The sequence below is a fragment of the Harpia harpyja genome, chromosome 7 (assembly GCF_026419915.1).
Source record: "Harpia harpyja isolate bHarHar1 chromosome 7, bHarHar1 primary haplotype, whole genome shotgun sequence".
In the NCBI taxonomy this organism is placed as follows: Eukaryota; Metazoa; Chordata; class Aves; order Accipitriformes; family Accipitridae; genus Harpia; species Harpia harpyja.
In genome coordinates, this window is record NC_068946.1 from 45294271 (window position 1) to 45318654 (window position 24384).

Sequence of the window (24384 nt, forward strand, 5' to 3'; positions counted from 1 at the left end):
ACACAAATGCCAACCTTTCTACTGATAAATAACAAAAAAACCCCAAACCCTTTGATAGAAACATCACATTGTGAAAAATTACAATTTGCCTGCACCATAACCTGCACCTTACTGCAATTTACAATATGAACATTTCTACAACTCCAGTTGTAAACTATACACTGGTAAGAACCTTGGTCTTTTAGAAGGTAATGAGTAACTTGGACAAAGCCAGCATGGTAGAACATAAAGTATTGTCGACGGAACCAGTGCACACAACACAAAGACTACCAAAGCAGAAAACATGTCTGCTGCAGAAGTTTGGTGATGCTGATAGAAAACATACAAACCAAGTAAACAGACTGTGGGAAAAAACCCCTTCTAGATCTAGCGACAAAGAGTACTAATCAAAGCTTCTATTATAAAGTTCACATAAACCACATTACAATTTCAGTGACTGACAAGGGGAAATTTGTTCCTTATTTTATGACGAGGAAAAAACCCACACATGTGACCAAAGTCAGTATTAGGGAAAAACCCAAACAGTATTAGGGCACTGCACTACAGTTCTTACTCAAGATCACTTTCCAGTGATTTCCATGGAAGCTAACCTTGAAAGAGCACTGCAGGCTGAAGTGCTGTAGTTCTTGTACATACTAACTGCATGTTCATACTTCAGAATATAATTTTTAAATCAACTTTGCTGATAAGATTTCTTAGTATCAAAGCAATTTCTTTTTCTTTTAAAAGGAAGAGTAACTCCATTTTTTTTTTAAAAGGCTGTAGTTTATTTGTGTGGTAAATTAGTATTTTCAATTAAAGTAAATATTCCATACTAAAGCTTATTCAGTAAAGATGTTTGTTGTACAAGCTTTCTCCCTGCTGGCATCTCTCTGCTTTTCCATAGTGCCAATGCTATCTAATACAGATCTGTACTACATCTTTCTCCTCAAAAGAGCTATGAGTTTGTTTCATACAGGAATATTACACAGCCATTTTTCTTCTCCAAATTGGACCAACAGATGTGTAAACAAATCTTTTATTTGGGCACAGAAATCAAATCAAGAAAAGTTCAGGAGCTGAGCATTGACAATATCCAGTAACCTGAGTACATCAGGAAATCAGATCTTTTAGATGACATCCTTTAGAAATACTGACACTAACTCCTTTGATAGCAAGTATATGCAAAAGGAGGTGTTTCATTCAGAGGTGGAAGTTTACACTTTCAAACAATGAGTTCAGTATAATGAAACATTTCTCAGATCACTACAACAAAGCACCACATACCCTAATGGAGAAATGAATTAAAATTGTTGCATCTTTGAACGCAAAACCACTCTGAGGTTGTATATGGCCATAGCATTTTTAATTACAGCCAATAACTGTCTCCAAAAGGTTTAAAATAGAAGCAAAGATCATTATTATCTCCTACCCTCTCCCTGCTTACAATAGTCCTGCTTGTGTTGAACAGGAAAGGTGTTACATGTGTTACTGAGTGCTAGGAAAATTCAGTCCAACTTTTTGATGGAGCCAAAGGAAATTACTGAAAAATCCCAAGGTTTTTTTTTGTTTGTTTGTTTGTTTTTTAACTAAAGCTCTGACAAACATAAACCAAAATAATTGTAAATCCAGCTCTCCCCAAGTGCTAGAACAGAGAGCCTGTGCCCTTAGCACTTACTGGCTATGTTTACGGAGAGCTGCGATGTGTCAAGCACAAGTAACTGGGACACAGATATGGGCCATATCCAGGGGGAGGTGCTGGCAGGCAGAGCACAAGACTAGTATTGCAGGTACCATGGTAGTGGTCACACCTCATTTATGCACTAAATCATGATGTTTCAAGAGGGAAGCCTGAGAAGCCCTTGTGTTGTTGTCTAGTGGCTCTGACTGGGTAAAGATAGGACTATTCGACTAGCAATCCCTAACAGAGCAAAGGCCATAACATACACTGCCTTTGCTTGGGTATTTGTTCATTTCCCTGCTCCCTTTGTCCCTTCCATTCCCCATCCTCTGCCCCCAGTCAACAGTTTGTTCAGAACTTGGGGCACTGCTCACACAGCATTAGTGCTTTCTGCCTTGACACAAGGTTTTCTCAGTTCTTTCATTTGCTGTTCTACCTTCCCGAGGGAAGGCTTAGCCTGAAAACCCAGAGAAAGCATCTAGGAAAATTTAACTTTCTATGATCTTCTGCTCTTTCAAAAGAGCAGATGAGGGAGGGCTTGTCCAATCTGCAAAAGCAGCATGTAACACATGAGATAATCTGCTTTCAAAGAAGGAGCTTAGGACTTTGCAACACTTCAGAACCTGAGTGCCTGGAACTGCCTGCTTGGATGTGTCAGTGACACACATTAGTCACTTGAGAAAAGTTGGGTTGAGGAACAAGGCCCTCAAATGATTCCACAGTAGACCAAATAGTCCTCAACATTGAAAGATGAGTACCACTGAGATGGTGGACAGTGACTAGAGATGATAGTTTAAAGTAAAAAAGGGAGAACTGCACCTGTTTCTGGGTGACCTGCCTCCTTATATTGTTTAGATTCATTACTGATATCACTAGAAATATTACAGTTAGTATTATTTTTTTATGTTTAAAAAAGTATCCAGGATGCAGTACTTAGAGGAGTTTTAATGTTTCAGATAAGCATTACAGCCTCTGAATTAACATTAGCATTTGAGTAATCAGCTTAAACAAGATCTTCAGAGAACAGACTCTGGTCAGACACCTTACTGCTTAAATTCCTAAAGAACCACATTCCCCTGATTTCCCATAATTGGTTTCCTGTTCTTGTTCCCATCACCTTTTAAATACACAACCTACCTTTCTCAATTCAAACACTTTGCCTGGATTACATTCTCCACTGGAGTCTCTGACAAAATCCTAAAGTATTCCAGAGCATATTGTTTGCTTTCACAGCAATACATACAGTTTCTGGCATGCAGTCAAGCACTTAAAAAAAAGACATATCAGTAATATAACCCCAATTCAAGCATTTAGTGGGTACAACTTCATCACTCATACTGCAACCTTCAGGCATTTAGTAATAAATGAAAACCATTTAGCACATCATTTAAGAAAAAGGAAAAGGCTAACTGCCAAGCCGTATAAAAGTTTTCTGAAGCACTGCAAGCTGAAAATTATTTCAATGTTTTACATTGTGGAATTTCCATGAAATCAGATTTATTGGTTATTCTTGCTAAGTTATTGGTCTTTTACCTCTGACTTATTTTATCTTGGTATATTCTTTATAAATGTGCTGGGTATTGAAAATCTGCAGCATTTTGATGTTTGAAAAGTTCTGAAAAAGAGTTGGAATTACTCCGACTTCTTGTGTTCTTCAGTGTGGGAAAGTACCTTTCGCCTCTGATGTAGCATATGAAAATACAGCTGAGGAAAGACTGAAGAGAAAACAGACTTAAGTGAAGAAGATATAAAGTGAGGCTTACACGTCAATGTAAGATGCACAGTCACATGCTCAAGGTCACCAATTCTCTATTAAAAGAAAACGTGCTTATTCACTTTCTGCTCAAGTCATCTACTGCCTTTTATTCTTTAAAGGGAATAAGTGATATTGTCCTTAGGCTTCAGGTACTATTTTTTTTCCTAGAGCAATCACATTTCTAATTAAATGCAAAATGCTTTATTTCACTCTGCATGTACAAGCAGGATGACAAAAGTTTCCTGAACTGCACACACAATAGAAAGAAAATACACTGCATGGAGGAAAAAGTCCTTCCGAAAGAATGACATTTCTAGATTTGTTTCATTTCTTGTAATTCTAGTGTCACTTTTTCAGGATCTAAAGAACTTTATACAAACCGCTGCCTCTTTCATCTCTTCTGTCCATCCTCCATGCAAAGCTTTTTCTCCTCCTATTTCTAAAACGTTACACAGTATGTTTGCAGAACAACAAAGCAAGGGATGGAAAACATACATAAACAGCAAAAGCTAAAATTGCCATGAGACACTGAACCTTTGTGAACCATATGAAAATTAAACTAGGTCAGCATCAGCCTAAATTATATGTTACACATGCAAACTGTTCATCATAAACATAGGCCAGTCTATTTAATTTGTGTACTAAATTTTTTTTTGCAGGTCAAAATTTTTTCTTTTGGCTTTCTTTACCTTGTATTTCATTCCTGTTTCCTCCCTATCCTGATTCACTCCACCAGTGTTAAGGAGTGAATACAGCTGTCCAGAGACATAACAGAATACAGACCCACACGGTTTCTCCATTAGAAGTTTACGTAATGGGGATTCATTATATGCAAAGAATGTAATGACATCTTTTCTAGCAAGATGTCAATTTTGACAGACAAGTACTAAATTAGAGACTTAAAGTGAGGTAAATGGTAAGATGCAACTATCAAGAACATAAAACCCTCAATTTTTAACAACAGTTTTCAAAGCTTGCTTTCCTTGTGATATGAACATTCACAAAATTTCCAAGATCTTCAGTGGGTTAAGAAGGCGTAACTCCTGCATAGGTAGCTTTTATGAACGAATAACTGAACTACGGTGTAACCAATGACTGAAATTAGCATTGTTTTTCTTGTATGTCAGGAATACGACAGGAACACCTTCATGTAAAAAGGCACCTAAGACTGCATGAGTCCAAGCAGTTGGTTCTCAGAGTTAAAATACCAATTCTCAATAATAATTAAAAAAAATAATAAAAAAATTTAAAGTTATTTAAACATTCAAGTTACACATCCAGCAAATGCTAATGGATCACAGAAAATACCTCATTTAAGAGACAGCAATTTTAATGGAGAAAGGGGGCTAAAATTGTTACTTGGGTTCAATGTGGGTTCCCTCCCACATGGCCTGTCCCCTGCGATCTAGCTACTGCACAAGAAGTAATTAATACTTGTGGTTATTTTGACTAAAACAACAGATACTATTCTGGCTGCTTGGAGTTAGTAACATCACAATTTTTGGAGGAAGGGGACAAGTAGAAAAAAAATGCATGAAAAGTGAGGCTTTTTTTAAGAACAGCTGGAAAAACTTATGAACCTTGATGTCAAGATGGTTCACCGAAAGTGTAAGTGCTTGTTATAGAGACAGGCACACTACTGAAATTTGTATCTTTGAATATGGTTTACCATTCTGCACAAACAACAAGGTTCATATAAAGACAACTGCAGAAATAGCTAACAGCAGCAACATCATCACTACATTATTCTGCATGTTAGACTTTATCTGCACATTTAAATTTGCTAAAGGCTTCCGTGTTTCTATTTCCCATTTCAAACCAGCAAAGCCAAATCTTCATTCCGTTTATAGAAGCATCAACCAGAGATTATGTCAATTGAAGTTAATTCAACAGAAATGGTTCCCTACCCACTAATGCAAAAGCAGTGTTCTTATGCTTGGTAAAGAACTGAATTTTAAGAAGCTGTTTTGAACTCTGTTCTCCTAAAAGTCTGGGGGTGGGGGGGTTGAATATATGAAGATGTCAACATTTGCCAGGAAGTACCACAGTTATTTGATATTCCAAGTGTAAGACAAAAAACATGTATTACTGTTTTGCAGGTGTTGGTAGAAAGCAATCCCTGCAGTTTTAACTCCAACTTTTTTCTTTAGATAATCTTCAAAATTAGTTTTGCAAAATTAGTTAGTTATTTGTGTGTTAATCCCACAATTATTAGCTTTTCCTGTTACAGCTTTTAATGTAAAAAAACCTAACAAACTCATACTTACTTGGAATATAAGAGATCATAACCAGGATCAGGAATGTATAGTAGTCAAAAGAAAAATTGTACTTGTTAGGTAAACTAATGGAATACAAGCCAGACTGCCTGACGAAGGGTAATGCAGCATATATTGTGAGTAATTCGCCTGAGACTCCCATTGGATACAATATTATAAACAAAGTGTACCTAGAACAAAACATTTACAGAAAGGATTAAAAGTTATGACAAACTCTGACAAAGTATTTGTTAAATGTTACTATGGATATTCAAATTTTAAATTCTCAACTCAGTATTTATTTCCCTTAGCTCTTATTTGATTAGAGCATAGCAAGGTATGAACATTATTGCAAGATAAGTATTCAAATCAGCAATCAGTTTGAATTATTTAAATATTACCTTTAAGAGTCTAAAAACTATCTTTAAAACTATTCTCCTCCACCCCTTCACATAGTCTGTTACCCCTTACTGTTAAATGTCAGTTTCTGACAAACACAATCACTTTGTAAATGGGACTGACTTCTGACAAACTACTTTCTCAGCTTACAATGCAATAGATTTTTTTTAACCCAAAAATCTGATGGAAAGAAGCTAAGGAGTCACATTCACAAACAGCACAATTACCTCAAGGTGGAATCTAATTTTTTGTACTGCAACTATTTTACAATATAAATATCCCTGTCAAATCGGTGCTTTAAAGCTATGATTTCTATTATGCCACCTACCTGGCCCATTTGATGAGATAAGGGAGATGGTTTAACAAGCTAAAAGTATAAAAAGAATAACGGATTATCTCAGTGATTGTCCAGGCCACCACAAACAACAGGACACTATCTTCAGTTTGGACCTGTAAGAAAGAAAAAAAGCTCAGTATGAATTCAAGTGTTACTAGTAACTCACTAGACCCAAGAAAACCTCAAAGAAATGAATTCCCACAGGTTGCTTTACTGCATCATTTTAGAGAACAGACTCCAAGAATGAGCTTAAAAGCAACATTAACAGCAGTAAAACCCCCTTCTTATCATGCTCCGTATTTTTCCTAGTTGCTTAAGAATAGCTCTGCTTGGTGATCAGATATCTTAAGATCTCCCATTCTGTGCAAGGTAAATCAATACAAGAAAATGCTGAAATGCTGAGAACAACTCATAACTCTTCCATTCCTATATAGTACCAGCTTCTATTTCAGTCCTGTGATTGCTTCCTAGTGCAGCAAGCAGGAAGGATGCTAACACATTAGTCTAACACTTTATATCTGGTTTAGAATTTATATTCTACTTCTACTATCCGTTCTACTTCTGAGTAGAAGCACTGTTTCTCTCTCTCTACAGATGAGAAACTAGGTCCTAATTTTGAGCAGTAGCAAAACAGCTAACACCAAGACACTGGCTGGGAGGAGAGAAGAAACAGAAGCTCAGATTGTCTCACCTCAGGCAAGTTTGACAACTACCTCCTTCACTGTTCTTTGCTCCTTTTTCTGCTTATTGCATCCAGCATAGTTCCTCTAATGTCACACTCAAGGCATTATTATGTTTCACTGCTTTACACCTCTTAAAGCTTTTATTTCAGGCACACGTCACTGAACCAGCTTTTACTCCCTTCATATTTTGAACGTTAATCTTAAAAAGCATGTATTTTTAAATGAATTATTAGATTTATTAGATTTGGGACCATAATTATGAGGTTTAAGTTTCAGATGGAATAACAGTGATGAAGTAGTAGATGGGGTCACATACCTGCACTACAAACTCTTGAGAGCACAAGCATGATTTTTATGCAGCCCTCCCATTCCTTCCCTTCCCTTCAACAGAATTCTCAGCTGTGTGAGTACCTTGAGCCCAAATTCAGTGGGCCATGGGAACAAAAAGAGCTCAACCACAGGGGCCCGCATTTTCTTTTTTCCTCCAACTCTTGAAAAAAGGGAAAAGGAAATCAGTAGGTGTGGGTGATACACTCTATTCATCTTGGGCAAAGTGCATGTACAAATGAAAAAAGGAACAAGAAAATGTATGGGCAATCAGAAACCTTTTAATAGGAGGGGACTGATACTATATTTGTGTGTAAAAACACTCAGGAGGATTACCCATAAAAAGCTTTCTGTTACAGACTACAAAACCCAGAAAGATTTATACAGAAATCTTGGGATATCCTGGAATGTAGAGCTGCTGCTAATCTATATTCTGCTGCATATAGCATTTCAAGTCACTTTCATTGCATTTTGCAGCAAATGCACCTTGTCCTTTATTCTACATGAAACTCTGATAATTTGCTTATATATTAATCTCCTTTACAACACCATAAAAGAACAAAATCCAAAACTTATTTGAAGATTTTCAGAGAAGAGATCAAATCTATTTTTACATTGCTACAGGATGCTAATCCTGTTTGGGGTCTCTTTATAAGCAAGACTTAGCTCCCAACCTAGAAAAGTTAACAGCACTTCACAGATGATGCTGTTCCCAAGGAGCAACATGCTTCACAAGCACTCCAGAGCTGCATCTTCTGGTCAAATCAGGAGTAGCAGCTTAGTGAGTTCACCTAAACCTATGAGTCACAGACTTCAACCTGTCCTTTGAAACCCCATTTCTTTCCCTACCTATGGAAGTCAGTAAAACCAACAAATAAAAGTTTGTAGCTTGAAGTAGCACCCAAGGACGTGAGCAGGGACAAGAAACTGTGAAGCTAACAGTGAATGATACATGTAGAAGTAGAAATCTGGCAGTTCTATCACAGGACTTCTGTAACACTGCCTTCACAGGTCTAGCCTTTCCCATCTACTTTAACATTAGAACTGTGTTTAGAAGTTATTAAAACAGTTCATACCATTATAAAACACACACACACAATCCTGGTAAGGTCACTTAAAGAATCAATGATTGTGCCTTTATAGCTTGTGTCCCTATTTAAGAAAGAAAGAATACTGGAAATTGGTGGTAGTTTTCATACAAGAGTGACCTATACAGTTTTCAAATAGTTCCATTCTGTGCAGTAAGGAACAGAAGGCTACTGTGCATTTTATCATTGTACTTTAACTACACTACACAGCCTCTCATTAAAAAGTATGTTTCTTACACACTAACAAATCTGTCAGAAGTCTGTCACTATTAGAACATCTCTCCGAGGACTGACAATTTTTCAATACTTCAAATAAAGAAGTCCGAGATGCACGTTATCAAACCCACAGGAACTGATTTACAAAACAGTCTCTCGAGTCTTACTCATTTAGGCACTGATAATGATGCATTTGTATCATTCCTCTTCCAAGTTGAGGATAAGGGGGATAGTACAGCCAATAAACAGTAGACTCCTAGTAAACCACTAAGCCCAATGTTGCCCTCAGAACTCTGTTTCTCTTCCTGTACTTTTTCATGCCAGTCTTTGAAGGAGGTGTTAGACAAAGTCAAAGCACATTTTACACTTTATTTACAACTTATTTGTCCAACTGCCTTAATAAGAGCCAATCATACCACAGGCATAATTTTTTGGCATGTGTTTCAAACCAATTTATGATCAAGGAGGGTCCTGAATATATTTTAGCTTATCTTCAATACTATGAACTAGCAGACAATGTTTGTTAAAATGTAAGAGAATCTATAGCCTTTTAAGTTGCAAAGATAAGAATTGGGAATTGACAAAATAAAGCCTGAGAGGTTTTTCCTGTTCTCCTTGCGCATGAAAAGAGAAATTCTCTAGGATTTCTCCACATTAAGAGTAACGGTTTGACAAATTATTTGCAGAAAATTTCAGCTGAACACCTAATTAAGAAATCCAGTGCAGAAGAGTAAAACCAGCAGCACTATGCAACTGTAATGATGAAACAGCACATCTCCCTCCAGAGTGCTGGTTCTCTGGTACTTCAATTAAAAAAAAAAAAAAAGGGAGAGAAAAAAGGAAGCTTCACAGTAGGCACAACGGGCCTTGCAGACATTTGTGTTATACAGTATTACTCAAATTTTACATAGATGTAAAGCAGTGATGAATTAAGCTTTTCAACTGCACTCACCCATTTAGAGTTCTGAACTTTCCAGCGTGGACTTCTTTTACTACAACTTAGTCTTAGATATCATAAATTAAGATGCTCTTCCCTCTTTAAGTATGCTTTACTACTGATGGAAGATGCCAATTCACCACTGCTGATACTACAGTCTTAATTACCAGCTCAATATTCTGTACATGCCATCTTCACATCACCCCTTTCGACTGTGTGTTCTAGAAAGGTTCTTCTAAACTATACTTATCTGCAACTTATCTGTAACTGAACCCAAGTGGATAAGCATTAAATCACTGCTGACACCATTTTTTAATTACACAACAGAACTGGGTGCAGAATTATCTATTGGAACAGAACTCTACGAAGGCCTACCATGATGTCATCAGACAATCTCATTGTTTACACAAATTCAAAAAGACAACTTTGAACCAAAGGGCACCTTCTGTTCTCCTATGCCTACTTTCTTAAAGTCCTTCACACCAGTCTGCTCATTCTCTTCCCTCCTTGTAGGGGAAACGGTAAAATTCACCAAACTGACTTCTTTCTGATGTAATGTCAAAAATGATTACAAGTACTCTATTACATGCCAGGCCCTCCTCCACTAAGCTAACAGATACTCGTATGGTGGAGGTAAAGGGAATCTCATTGCTACCCAAAGAAGTGTGCAGTGCTTTAACATTTGCCATGCTTTAACATTTATTATAAATACTTTCAAATTGAATTTAACAACACATCAGCACTAAATTCAACAAAAAGCACAAACATGTTAGTGGCAAGAAGCATGCTTCAAATCACATCACATATCTAGAAGTGTATTCTGACAGAAAGGAGGGATGCAATACAGATGTTTCTTCTTTTAACTATATTATATATGAAAACAGTCTGGAAAAGCAAGATACTGAACAAGTCTCACTCAAAAAGTTAAAGAGGAAAACTGCATTTTATTTTACAAGAACCTCATCATGCAACTGCATAGCTTACAAGTTCCATAAAGCTGTGTGAGAATTTAATCCTGGACTTCACCATGGAGCTCACTTGTGCAGACAGCCCTTTAGAAAAAGTAGAACACTCGTGACACTTTCAGTACATCTCCCCAGGTGAGGCTGCATGCTCTCTGGCTGGGGGGAAGGGGAGGGGTCAGAATACAGCCTCTTCATTTGATTTATTTGCTCTAAGTCACAGGTGAAAAACTCACCACAGGATTCCTCATCCTTACCATTCTTATGCCCACTTTCTAAGACATTAAAAAAAAAGTAACACGATAGAGTCTCTTGCAAGACTTTAACCAAAAGACCACACAAATGTGAAGAAAAAAACTGCATGCAATATTGTTGAAAGAATACTTGTTAAAAAAATCCTTGTTAAAAACTGAATGTTAGGCTGAACTTGTTGCTCATTTTCTCCCATTTTGCTGTTTTTCTCTGGTGAGAATGTGGGCATAAGTTTCAAAAAACCTAACCCACAATCATTTTACAGACTTCCCTTTGATGTCTAACAGACAACACATGGAATAATTCTAATCCATGCATTCCAACCTTTAACATTTGGGTTACTTCAAAACCAGGAGGCAATTCATAAAAACAGATTATCACTGTTCTTTATGAAACACCAGGTACCTCAACATCATACAGGTAAAACGCAAAACTACAGGCATTTTTCTTTAAAAATATTTTCTATATTTATCTAAAAGCTAATGTCTTGGGATTACGGCTTTTTTATTGTTGTTGTTCAAAATCTAGTATTTATCTCCAGTGAATTAACAGAGACTAGAGTACATTTATTTGCCCCAAAAAGTGAAATCCATCAGAAGATAAGTATTTACAAGATTTTGAGTTTATTGAGAAAAAATAACATTCTTCCACTTTAAATAGCATGAAACTAAGGCTCCACATGAACAAGCATCATAATATCAGACAGGGCTGTTAATTACTAAGAACTACAGTGACTTATGTTACTCTACATGTGGATGGACGCTCTGATAACAGGTTTGGAGTAAGGAAGAGAAAGCAGCTTCCCTGAAGACTTGGTAATGAAACAAGCTCCTTAAAACATTCTCCATGTCAAGTCACAAAAGATCTTATGCATGTAACAACACTAGATGACTTATTTCAGGCAGCCCTGCTGACACTGGCATCAAGGCTAATTTCTTTCTTTAATGAGAAGAAAACCAGTAAGATTGGTTGGCTAAAGTAACGGCACAGATGTGGCATATCTGGGCTACTACAAGGTATTCAGATGACATGAAAGAGTCAGTCAGCATGATCTGTATCAATTAAAGCATGTTCAGATTTTAAAATAGCTGTCAGGAATAATTTTCAATAAGACTGCTTCCAAAAGATTCTGCAGAGATTTGTATAAAATACAGCAATATTTGGTGTGGTAAGCAATGAGAAAAAAAACACGCAGGCCCCAAACCCACCTATGCTTGAATATAAGGAAAATGAGCGAAGGACAGAGGGAAGATTATACTGGAGAGTGATAACAGAGAACATCCAGGCATTGCTGTGCACAAACAGTTGAGGGGGAGCTTCCACATGCCATGGTAAAGAAAGCAAATTGTGCATGAAAGAGGGGGGCAGTGAGGAGATTTTGCTATTAATTATGGCACTAGTGAGATCAATACTAGAATGCTGTCCCAAATTCCAGGTTCCATATTACACACTGGAACCTCTTTAACATTCAAGTAAGGACTGCAAAACCTATTCAGGAGCTAGATGTCTTACAGTGAGAGAATCAGACCTCAGTCTATTTGATTGTCAAGAAAAGATGACATCGGATTTATTTTTATTTCTTTTGATCCACAGAAATTTGCATAAACAAACAGAAGTCATTTTAAGGAAAATAAGACAGCAATCAACACTTGCTTTTTGGCCTGGGTCATTAGTTTTTCTATCTATTTTGTAGCTTAACTTACCTCTTTTACACTATGTGTTACTGCCCACGTCAGGAAAACCCTTGACATCACTTGGAAAGCAGTCAGAACAACAGAAGAGGGAACAATGCCTGGAAGATATTTTGCAATTAGTAAATATTCCTGACTATCGGGGTGGGAGGTGGGGGAAATAAAACACAGCTAAGCCAAAGTCCAGTTATTTGAAATTTTTGGAAGAAAAGCATTTAATTTTTTTAATTTGAGAGTACGAAGTCTGTCCTGTGGTGTGTTTATACAGCCTAATACAATGCAATCCCCTGACAAGACTTTATGCATCAAAATGCAAATAAAAGTAATTGGTCTTGTTGCAATCACAGCATTCCTTAACATACAAAACAGCTGAATAAGATGAAATAACTTCAATCAAATAGCTTTTGGGATACAGTCTTTCAAATAAACCTTGTTTGATTAAAATATCCAAGATACTCTTCATTACTGTGATTTAAAAACAATAAAGATGTTTTGCACAGTATATCCCCCAAAACAGCAAGTAAAAAGTATAACTACTTTGAAGAAACACTGTAACTATCAGAATATGGGCTAGATCGAAGTTTATAATTCCTTCCTGGGAATACAACTTTTTAAAAAAACAAAACAAAACCCAAGAAATAGCTGATGCATTGGTAGGTACAGAAACAATTTCAAGATTTTCTCAAGGAAGCAGATTTCACTAGTTCTTGTAAGCAAGTTCTGAGGTGCTGATTAAACTACCACTAAAAGGATCCTACACACCAGGCCTGAAAGCACAGGAATGGTTTTAGACTGCAAGATTACAGAAAATTTCTGAAGTTCACAGCACAAAGTTTTCTTTTCTTCCAATAGCATGATGAAGACAAATGCAACAGCAGTTGCACCTCCTAAAATACAGTAAAAAGTGCTTCTAAAACTAATGCAAATCACAGCAAGCAACACAACAGCCTCAGAAAGATGTAAAGACCAAAGAGGAAGAAAGAATAAGAAAAGCCAAAAGCAAGTTTAATCAGAATTATTTTCAGTCACACCGCCATTATGTTAGTCTTCTTTCAGTGTAAAAAGAGGGAAAAATCCTACACGCACAGTGCTCTTCAGTTTTATCACATATTGTTCATAATCTAATTTCTGTTGTAAAACCTCAGGGCAGAATTGTTGTCTGTTACTCAGACAACACAAAAGGGGGTGCTAAAAAACCCCACAATCTGTACTCATTAAAGTCTCACTCCTATGATATAACAGACCTTTTCTTTTATACAATTTAGATCATCCTTTCCTAAGCAAGATAACCTAGTGTTCTTGCAAAGGAATCTATAAATAAGCCAAAAAGACTGTGCAGGAACCATCTAAGATTATCTCACTAGTGAGACAAACAAGGTTTTTCATTATAGCCAAGACAATGCCAATCTATGCCAAAAACAGGAGATCAAAATAAGTGACTCACCAGCTACAATTTATGTAAACTTTACTTCCCTCTACTTATTTACTCATTGCTCTGAAAAGGTACAGTCAATTTTAAACTTGGTATTTTCAAAAACATCTGTCACCACTTATACAACACTGCACATGCTAGAGCGGTGCTTGACAGAGGGCTCAGGTCCAGAACCAAGCAGCAAGTAAGCCATGCCCAGACCTTTTCCCGATCCTGGACTAAGCCTCCCACCTCCAGCAGGAAATCCTCCAACTCCCAACAAGTGCTTCCTCTCTCCCAGGGAGTTCCTGACTGAGAACAGGCTGTACACATAGCTTACAGGTGGAGCCCTCGTGTCCCTCCTAACTGAGCAGGCTAAAGCAAAGCCAACCAGCGCTGCCTTTGGCTTGCCAGAGGGTTATCAGTAAGCACCACTATGTAGTGATTCTGTAGGCTGGGCCTGTACTCACCAAAGCCTTCTTGCTTTTCTCCATTCCCTTCACAAACTCTCTGTACTACTATTGCTTTTACATTTTGGTGTCTCCTATCACCAGTCTCCATACCAAGCTCAGCATGGAAGAGCTTCTGCCTGGAGATCAATGCCATTCATACACTTGGGTTCCGTCTGATACACAAGTCAAGGAATTACATGTTCACTTTCCATTTGCCTGCCCTTCAGTCTCCCCTCTTGGTCTCTGGGCTACATGTTACCTCCTCTCTTCATGCAGAGCTCTCCTTCTTCATTTTTTAGATCTTTGCCACATGTCAAAGTTCTGTTCTCAACCATGCTTGATAGAGACATTCCCCTATCCATCTTTGTATTTTGAAGAACTTGCCTCACAGATGCTAACATTTCAGATTCCACTGAAAAGATGTGGAGAGAAAAGTTATGCTGATACACACAGCCATCTGTCACAGATAAGCTCCCCTACTGACAGAGGATTACAGCTCTAGTTATAGAGCTGCAAATTTCCTGTTTCTCCTTGCATAGAAACTTCTACCAGAGTCAGTAGGACTACAGCAGACAGCAGCAGTGTATCCAGCTGTGCAAAAACCCTTCACTTTATTTAGGTGACAAATGCTGCCATTGAGAAAAAAAAAAATATGCATGGGCAGTTATAATAAAATAAGTAGGTTTTTTTATAAAAAACTTTTGTAAGGGAAAGCAGAAAAATAGAATTATGGTGTAAAATGTTGCAACATTCCACTAATGGCTCTTTTCACTAATATTAAATCCTGCGACCTAGGAGAACATAGGCTAAGTGGATCCACACCTCAAATCAGCTGAGCCAGGATTATTAGCTTTGCACACAGACAGGCCGCTACAGTTATCTTGTTTGCTCTTCTGCACCAGCCTGGAAGGTGAAACACAGGACTCTCTCCTGCTATTCATTGATTTCTGTGGACATACACTCTAAAGTGTGAGGAAAAGAATCCAATTAAATTTTTTACACTTTCTTAGATTTAATACTAGTAAACATTGGCATCTGCACACAGGTTTAGCTTAAGAAAACAGTAGAGCATTATAGATTTAGGATGGTAAAATAGCATTTTATCTGCAAGTTTTTTTGCCCAGTGTTTTGAGATTTAACTCGTCCTTCTTGCCAGTTGTTAAATAAGACTTCAAAAATTTCATATTCTATTATTAATTTTTGACATGAGAAGTAGGTATGGTTTATTCTGGTAAAAAATGGTAATTGAGATTTAGTAAAATAAAACAGTATTGGAAGGACTGCCTTCACAGCACAGGCAACTATATGATACATACAGGTTACTCTGAGAAGCCTTTACATTAATTTGAGGAGTATATGACCATTCATGTCTTGGGATGATCTGTGCTCAGCCTACAAACTGCCCTTTATAAGATAATGTTTTCAGAGTAACTGAATTATTCAGGAAGGTCAGAACTACTACTTTATCAAACACAGTATTAGACTGCCCTCTGCCGACAAATTTATGTATATGATTTTAAGTTTTCCAACTACCATATTTGGTTATTAAAAAAACATATATATCCTTTGCACAGGAATTCAATATGAACCTACAATCCAATACACCCTCCAGTATGTAGATTGTTTGTACGATACTTGAAAAATAGCAGGTATGTGGCTGCCACTTAAGGAACCTTAATACCATCTTACTCTTCAAAAAGTAGCTAGCAAACATTCAGATAGGAGCTCAAACACTTATACTTAAAATCACAAGACCACCTACCTGAACATGACTGTCTCTTTGTGAAGACTGGATTGTTTAGAAAAATCAGAGTTAAGCAAAAGTACGCAGACATGCACTGCTCCCTTTTATAGCAAATTGGCTTTGATCTTGCAGAGATTGCCACACATCATCTATTCTATGAACAAAACATCCAAATGCTGAGGCCAAACTGTTCACTACTTACGACGACTAACAAACCTGACAAGATGCAATCCTGTCACTCAGACATTAGGCTCTTCAGGTTGACTGAACCACAACACTGCTACTGATCCCAAGCCACACAGACACAGTTGAGTTCCTGCTACCAAGCTAACAAACAAGCCTCACAGTACTGGCTAACAAGAATTGCTGAGTCAAGTCTTAAGTAATTTGTACTCTCCCAAACAGTTCCATTGAAGCACAGCCAAATCTGGGATAAAGAATGGTTACCCCTCCCTATTTTACAAGGTGTATCTATGCTCTACGGATGTGGGAAAAGTTCTAGTGCTTGAAATGTTATTTTTATTGGACTTTAAATTACTTCCAGATAGAAATATTCTTTTGGAGGAAAGACAGCTTGGTACAGAAGATTATAGGATGTAGAGATGGAGAGTAATGATCTCCTATAAAACATTTATAAACTGCTCTAAGATTTGTAGCACTGGAAGGATCTAGATAAAAATAAAATGCCAAGTAATTGAAAACCTGTTACGCTATTTTCCTTTTTGGGATTTAACTTGTCAAATTATTTAGTAAAAAATTGGAATGTACTTCAAGCAGAAAGTAGTGAGTTATGCAAGAATTAAATCTGGCAATTCATAGACCATAACATTTTTCACACTAATATATTGCTAAAACTACAGTCTTCTATAAAAATAATAAAACTGAAAATTTGCAAGCTTACCGAATGCACAGTGCAGAATCTAGAACAAAAAAAAAAAAAAATCACTAACATTTCAAATGAAGCAGTTCAGAAACACGTTTAGTTCTATCACAAGAGCTTAAGATTCAATATTTGTATTTCAAAGATTAAGTTTAATATTTAGCTCTGCTGCCCAAGCTAAATAGCAGACAGTAAGTTCCCTCACCACTTGCTAAAAGGAAAAGTCCAGCATTTGTGTGAAGCATATTTCTTAGGTTTACCTTCAAATCACTTTATAAATGCTAATGAAAAAACAGGTACCTAGAAAGCACTGTTCAACAAAGGCTGCCTTAATTCTCCTAAACAAAACACTCATGCAAATATTAGTAATGCTGGGGAAGAAGACTACACCTACCTCAAGCAAAGCTCCGGTTTGGAAGAATTTCAGGGGCTTTTCTATTGAATAGTAAAGGCTATGGTAGCTACCTTTAGCCAGGTATGCTCGAACTAGACCAACTGCAATAACAAGCCACCTGAAAGAGAGAAAAAAGTCTAAGATAAAGAGTCATCAAGCAGAGCATAAATACAAAGAAATCCTTAATACCTTATCTGAGAAAGCAACAGGCATATAACTGCCCTGAAAGATACTAACTTTTTGCCTACCGACTGCAACAGTGAAAACATCAAATATTTGGATTCTCTGCAAATTTATCAAAGTTAAAGATTATGCATTTTTTAAACATCTTTTGGCACCAACATGATACCAATATCTTTAATGTCTAAGTTTATTTTTCAGTGAGCTGTATTTAATTTAGTTATGGAAGGTATTAATGACATTTTAAATAAGACTGGCATCACATTTTGTTTAGTTTAAGCAGAAAAACATTTACTGCTAGTCAATCATCTCTTACCATACCATAAGTTAAAGAAGTATGACGAACAATTAAGATTGAGAAGGCATTGATTTTAATGTTTCAGTTCAAAGTAAGCCCTTAGACTTTATGACAGACCATTCAGCTTAATTGCTAGCATATATTTTATGAGAAACAGTTATGGGTAAGTAACTGCAAGAAAACTGAGCCTGCTAAAGCCCTGCAGGCAGCAATGGCCATTCCTGTCCCAGCTTTCCTTTTAAAGCAACAAACACATCTAGGCCTATATAAGTAGTGCCTATATAACTGCAACTATACTACAAACAATGTGACCTATTAACCCTGCTGATTTTCCCCTCAGGTAATTTAGGAAGCAATCCTAAAAATTCTTCCTCCAATCTTGGTCGATCTTTCACTACCAGAGCTGTCCAGAGTCGGTGTTTGCCCACCATGTCAGAAATTCTTCAGTGAAGTCTAGGACAAGCCACAAAACTAAGGTGGGTACACCCTGGTCAAACACTTTTTCATTTGAAATGAGCATCTGTAGTTAACTTTAGTTTCCAATTGCTTGTGGCAAACATGGGGAGAAGGGGTTGGAAAACAAGAAGTGGGAATCCTTACCAGCAGCTTGCAAACTTTTCATTGACAGGTTCATCCCGGCTGTCTTGCCCTCAGCTACTCCTAATGCCACACTACTTTACCTCCACCTCGCTCCAAACCCAGAAGTGCTGTTACAAAGCTTGCGCTAACAGTCACCAAGTGTCTCTGCTAACAACAATGCACCTCAGTGGAAGTGTGTGTAGACACGTAGAAAGTCCCCTAACTATGTGACAGCTTTTCACTCTACAGAAAAAAATCTGCAGCTGTGGTTTTGTAATAAGGAAGATGAAGAAATTCCTTTAATTTACAGCATACTAGGTGCTTACAAGTACCACATTAGGTATTATGAAGTATATACAAATATTGTCCCAAATGTAATAACTGTTTGAAACACACTGTGAAGTTCAGATTTTTCAATAATACACAACTCTGGCATCCAAGTTTGTGTTCGTAACAACATCGTTAGTATGACTGAAAAAAAGCTATTTCATTTCTGCCTGGACTCCTCAGAAGACGAGCACCAAAGAAAAGCAGTAGGAGTGGGGAAGAGAAATGGGGAATGAGAAACAAGCCCTCCCTTTTTTCAGTAGTGACAAGTTATTTCAGTTAAAGCTGCCTTGTGAAACCAAAAGACAACCATTTGCCAGGTAATTGCTGTTTACAAAGAAAGAATCTGATTTCTTACTTGGACTTCACTGTAGAATAAACCAGTAAGCGCTGTAGTATTAATGACTCTCCCTTGCAACACTGACTGCTTCTTTTTTAGAACAGTAAATCAGAGCAGGTTGACACCGTCCTGTTCCTATCTGTCAAGTTCCTCTATTTTTCCTAATCTTCTGTGTTTGCTGAGAAACTTTGCTGAACTGAGCATTTCTCAGGTTGCACAAGGTACCAGTTCTTGGTTGTGCCTGCAAACTGTTCTCACCTTAACTGAGCGTTTGGTGAAGCACACGGCTCCCAGAGGAGCTCCAGCCCCTTGCTCATCTCCACTCTCCCTGCCGGATCACTGACTCCAGAAAGACTGTACTTTCCATTCCATTTACTGTCCTTCAAAAAGCATTTAATACAGATCAAAGTATTAATCTGTACAAAATTAAAAGCTATGCCTAGTTTGTGTTGAAGCTTTTAGTACCAGTACCTCTGTCCTGCTTCTGTGATTCTTAAATAGTTCTTCACCCTCTATGACTAGAGAAAATGGAATAGGAGTAGGTGAAAGTGAGGAAGATCAATGGAAAAAGAAACATGGTGAGAAGTTTAAAAGGGCAGCAAAAGGCACAACTGTCATATGGAAGCTAGCTGTAAGTTAGTTTTTCTGGCTTTCTCTGACCTAGATACTGAAGTCCACCTAAAGTACCAGCTGGAGTTACATTTTACTGAATTACCACTGCCATGCATGTAAACTTTTAGCTAGACTCTTATACTCTTTGATTAATCCAAACTAAGGAAAATGAATACTGCATACACACAATTTAATTTTTTTTACTTTCAGTTGCTCAGACTTGATAAGCAAGCTTCATGCTCAGATCCTTAGTTTAATTCCCATCATTTGTCTTACAAATTATAAAAAGGTGTGTCCTTATGCAAAGTATACTGAGGTTCTGCATCATTTATGCAAGAGAATACAGCAAAGCTATGCAGCGAATGCACCTGAAAAGGGAGAAGTGTACTTTGACTCTCAATAACCAGCCACTGAAGATATGGACAATGAAACTCATAACCCAGAATACTCTTTGCTCAACGCTGATAACACAAACCCTTGCAAATTCAAAAGCTATTACGTGAAGATCTACCTTCTTGAGTGAAATCCTTTTGAAATTCATTGTATATACCACCACCAGCTACTTCTACCCAGAGGTACTAGTCAGTTACGGCACTTGACTAAAAACAAGAAACATAATCACGTTTTAAAGCAGCTTATCAAACATTTACACTCAAGTCTAACACAGCATGCCCTCCCTTCCCATCCCCCCATTATTCAGTGATTTCAGTCAACCGCAGCTTTTAGGAAATAATTTCTGTGCTGCATCTATGCCTCCAGAATGAGCTTCCTATGCCAGGTCAGGCATGACTACATGACTTCACGCTGTGACGGGAAAGTAACAGTTTGACTGAATGCAAGAGAAGAAAGATGCAATGCTTTCTACAGCTTAACACTTTGAACCACGGTCAAGAAACCTGAGCAAGTACAGCGGAGAACCAACTCCAGGACTGGTTATTCCCTGTTACATCATGTTGGTCCCTCTTCTGAAAGAAAAGGCCCCAAACATATGGTAAGTGTACACAGCTTCATTTAGGGATCCACAGGTGTGTATACTTTTTCTACTGTTTTGCTAATCCATTGTATTACTAGGAATCCATATACTGCATTGACTACAGTATAAAATTAGAAATAAGATCTATTATTTTTAGAATCAGTACACTTTCTTTAGCTAAGTCAAAATAAATGCAAAGTAAATACAGTAATTATGCTGAGATTTTTCAACTGTTACTTGATCCATTTTAAATAAAGCTAATAGCCAAGGCAACTATGATCTTAAGACATTTACTCTACTACCTGTTTATTGCGCAACAAAGCTGTTGTGTACTTCAGTTTAAAAGCCACCTTTTTGTAAAGCAAAACCAAAAAACCCACTTAAAAGAATTTTTTTAAAAATCCCATGTGTTTTTACAGCATCACTTCATCATGTGGCACCTTCAAATTTTTGGTGTTGTCTTTTCACAATTCCAAGGCAGTGCTGTCTGAGAAACTAAGTCTGAGCACTCTGACACAGGGACAGTAACTAATTACTGCCACCAGCTGTGTATCAATCTTCCCATATGAACAACTGGGCTTCTGCCAACCAACTCCTGAAAAACTACCTTATTATGAAGTCTTTCAAAAAGAGGAAAATAACTAACTGAGGTTTTTCTCCTAAGCTCAATGTTGTATACTGTGGAATTTCAGCAGTGTCCAGGGGAAGCACAAAATCCTCATCCATTTGAAGACACGTTATCAGTCAGAGCCCTCAACAACCAACCCCAGAAGAATGGCAGTGAGTGACAACGCAGAGATATGAACCCTGATCACAGGACTCCTACTGTAGCTCTCCAAAATGCAGAAATCATCTAATCGCAAACATGCCCAGAAAAAAACAACTTATGTTAAAGCACCATAAACCACATCCCCCCCAAGACTGGAATTTTCTAGGAAGTTTGGTATAAATCAAGAAAACAGGTAACGTCATGATCAAGATTTACGTGAGAACAGGAAGCTAAATACACATTTATGCTATTTATTTCTGAGTTTCTAAGACTTGGATTTGTTTTTATTTTTTCTTCTGAGGAAATAGAAATTTCATATGCTTAGGAACTTGCCCTACCATGATAAAGCGTTCAGGACCTCTAAAGAAACTTTCCATTTATACCGCAATTTCTCTTTCAGGTTTTTGAGATCTTTTATAAATGTAAGTGAATTAAATATGAGTAGCTCAGCGAGCAGGCAAACGCTTTTACTTCTAAAAAGAGCTCAGAGAGGTTAACTTCCTAACGTCGTGCAGGGACACCACAACCAAACTGAAGAGACCTCCTGACTGCCTGTACTCTGTTGTATTGCTCACATAATTAAGTATTTCTGAAACAAGAGATTCATTTTTATCAAACCGGCGGGTAATTATCATTCCCTTCTGAGTGAAATACCCTGCAAATATCACATGGAACCATAAACCTGCTTAGCAGTTCTGTTTCACGGTAGCATGCCTATTGGGTAACAGGTGTAACGAGCACCTTACAAGAACTGAGCTCTCCCCTCCCAGCTACCTTTGTTCCACGTAAGTGTAATGAGGTTATAAGCTGAAAGAGCACCAGCTAAGACAAGAATCACCACGCCCAACTGCCCTACCGAAATAAATCGTATCTATGTTAATTCTATACTAATCTTCCCCAGAAATAGCGAGACTAGTCTGTTTGCTTGACTCCTCACCCGCCAAGATTTATCTAGTGGGACACAGGCTCATTTGGGATCCATTTTAAAGGATCTTTTCTCCTCCCACCCAAATATCCTCCATCTTTCAAAAGATGGTTTTATTTTTATCTGGATTCCAGGAAGACTCTACAGGCTCTTACCAAAAAAAAAAAAAAAAAAAAAAAAGACAAATTCTCCTTTATCTTAATTTCAGAGTCCCCAGTTGTCGCTATTTTTATTTCTGCGCCCAAGAACACACTCGAGCACTCACCAACCAGCCCAAGTCTCCATTTTGCTACACAGGGCAAGAGCAGAGCATCAAGCAAGCCTAGGAGTTCACACGTTGCAAGCGGCAGCTTTCAACTTCAACTGAAGTATGTAGCAGCTGAAGGGTTTACGGGGAAATCTCGCAGGGCTTTGACAGATAACAGCTTTGCCTTCTTAACTACTGCTATGGATAAATTCCCTGCATTTACGTTCACCTCTCTACTAAAAATTGCTGGAGTGCACACCAGAGGTGGCGAGGCGAGGACAGCGATCTACACAATCACCTGGGTGAGAAAACAGTTACCGAGCAAATTAAGGCGTCAATTATAAAACCCGGCAGCTCCCAGAGAACACGCGCTTGTGCTGTCCCGCCTTACTCGTTCTGGAAAGGGCGCGCGGCAGAGGACACGCCGCAGAGGGGCTCGGCCGGTGCCGGGCAGGCTCACGCCCGGGAGCTGCTGCCGCCCAGCCGAGGCCTGGCCCCGGCGGGGACGCTCGGGGGGAACGGCCCGGCACCCGGCCCTGACCGGCCCCGGGTTATCGCCATAGCACAGCGCACCACGGAGAGAAACGAGCAAGCGAGCAAAGCAGCTTTACGTATGCGGACAAGAGAGCCCTCTCCGGCATGAGAAGCAGCAAGAGAGGGTGGGTTGTGGTGGTGCGTTTTTTAGTGTGATAGAAAGTGCGAGGCATCCGGTAGCACGAGGGACACGGGGAACGGCGTCCTCGGGCGTGACCCATCCGATCCCCGGGCGGCGCAGAGGAACTCCTCTCCCAGCCCTGACCCGGCCCCGCGACAGCCGCCGGGGCTGCACACGCACGGACACGCGTGCCCGCACACGCACGGCTGCAGCCCGTCCGAGCGGAGCCGCCCGCCCCGCGCTCGCAGGCTCCCACCCGCCGCCGCTCGGAGCGCGCCGCCTCCGACGGCGGGACGGGCTCCGCCGAGCCCCGCGGCGCCGGGAGGCGAGGGGAGCCCGACCCGCACCCGCCGCCGCCGCCGCCGCCGCCGCAGGCAGAGGGGCCGTGAGAGGCGGCGGCAGCGGCGGCGTCCCCCTCCCCGCCCCGCCAGGCGGAGGGCGGCCGGTGAGGGGAAAGTTTCCCCCGCGCGGCGGCCGGCGGCGGCCCCTGCCCCGGGGAGGCGGGCGGGGCGCCGAGCGGGCCGCGGGACGCCGAGGGGAGCCCGGGCGAGGCGCCCCTGCCAGGGCAGACCCGCCGCGAGCGGCCGCGCCCGGCGGCCCCCGCTACGCCGCCCTTACCCCGCCGTCATCACCACGTTGTAGATAACGAGGTAGGCCGTGGCCAGGGCGCCCGGGCCCTTCCTCCGCCGCAGCTGCTGGCTGCCGTAGCCGTTATCCGCCCGACTGCTGCCGCCGCTGCCAGACGCCGCCATGTTGCGGCGCTCCCGCGGCCTCCGCCCGCTCTTAGCGTACGGGGGGGCCGCGGGGCGGGACCTCCCCGCCTCCCCCGGCGCTCCCGCCGCCGCCGCCGCCGCCATCTTGGAGGCGGGCAGGGCGCTCTGCGCAGCCGTTGGCTCGCCCGCCTCGCAGCGCCGGGAGCGGGAAGGAGCCGGGCGGGCGCCGCCGGCCCTGCCCGGGGTCGGTGCCGCGTCCCCCCCCCGCCGCCCCGTGCCCGAGGGGCGGCCCGGGCCACGGCCAGATCCCGTGGTGCCCGCA

General features: G+C 39.8%; 1 protein-coding gene across 3 annotated transcripts; it reads right to left on the reverse strand.

The window, feature by feature from the left end:
* Window positions 1-743: 743 nt before the first annotated feature.
* On the reverse strand, window positions 744-24145 carry HACD2 (3-hydroxyacyl-CoA dehydratase 2). 3 transcript variants are annotated; one of them, XM_052792710.1, is made up of 7 exons: window positions 23968-24145; window positions 17445-17562; window positions 17072-17090; window positions 12576-12664; window positions 6399-6520; window positions 5684-5862; window positions 744-3375 (listed from the first exon to the last, which is right to left on the reverse strand). In XM_052792710.1, the coding sequence occupies exons 1-7, from the start codon at window positions 24099-24101 to the stop codon at window positions 3293-3295; spliced, it is 744 nt and encodes a 247-aa protein (XP_052648670.1). In that variant the 5' UTR covers window positions 24102-24145; the 3' UTR covers window positions 744-3292. The 3 variants fall into 3 exon arrangements, with proteins under 3 accessions (XP_052648670.1, XP_052648671.1, XP_052648672.1); XM_052792711.1 differs by lacking the exon at window positions 23968-24145 and adding an exon at window positions 20292-20392; XM_052792712.1 differs by lacking the exons at window positions 17072-17090; window positions 17445-17562 and having other exon boundaries at window positions 23968-24088.
* Between the last annotated feature and the right edge of the window lie 239 nt (window positions 24146-24384).

Coding starts and splice junctions, on each gene's coding strand:
- HACD2 (XM_052792710.1), bottom strand. CDS start 24,101: ATGGCGGCGTCTGGCAGCGGCGGCAGCAGTCGGGCGGATAACGGCTAC. Junction 17,563..23,967: donor AACGTGGTGATGACGGCGGG/GTAAGGGCGGCG, acceptor TCTCTCTTTCAG/GTGGCTTGTTATTGCAGTTG. Junction 3,376..5,683: donor TATGATCTCTTATATTCCAA/GTAAGTATGAGT, acceptor TTTTCTCTTCAG/TCTTTCCTCAGCTGTATTTT.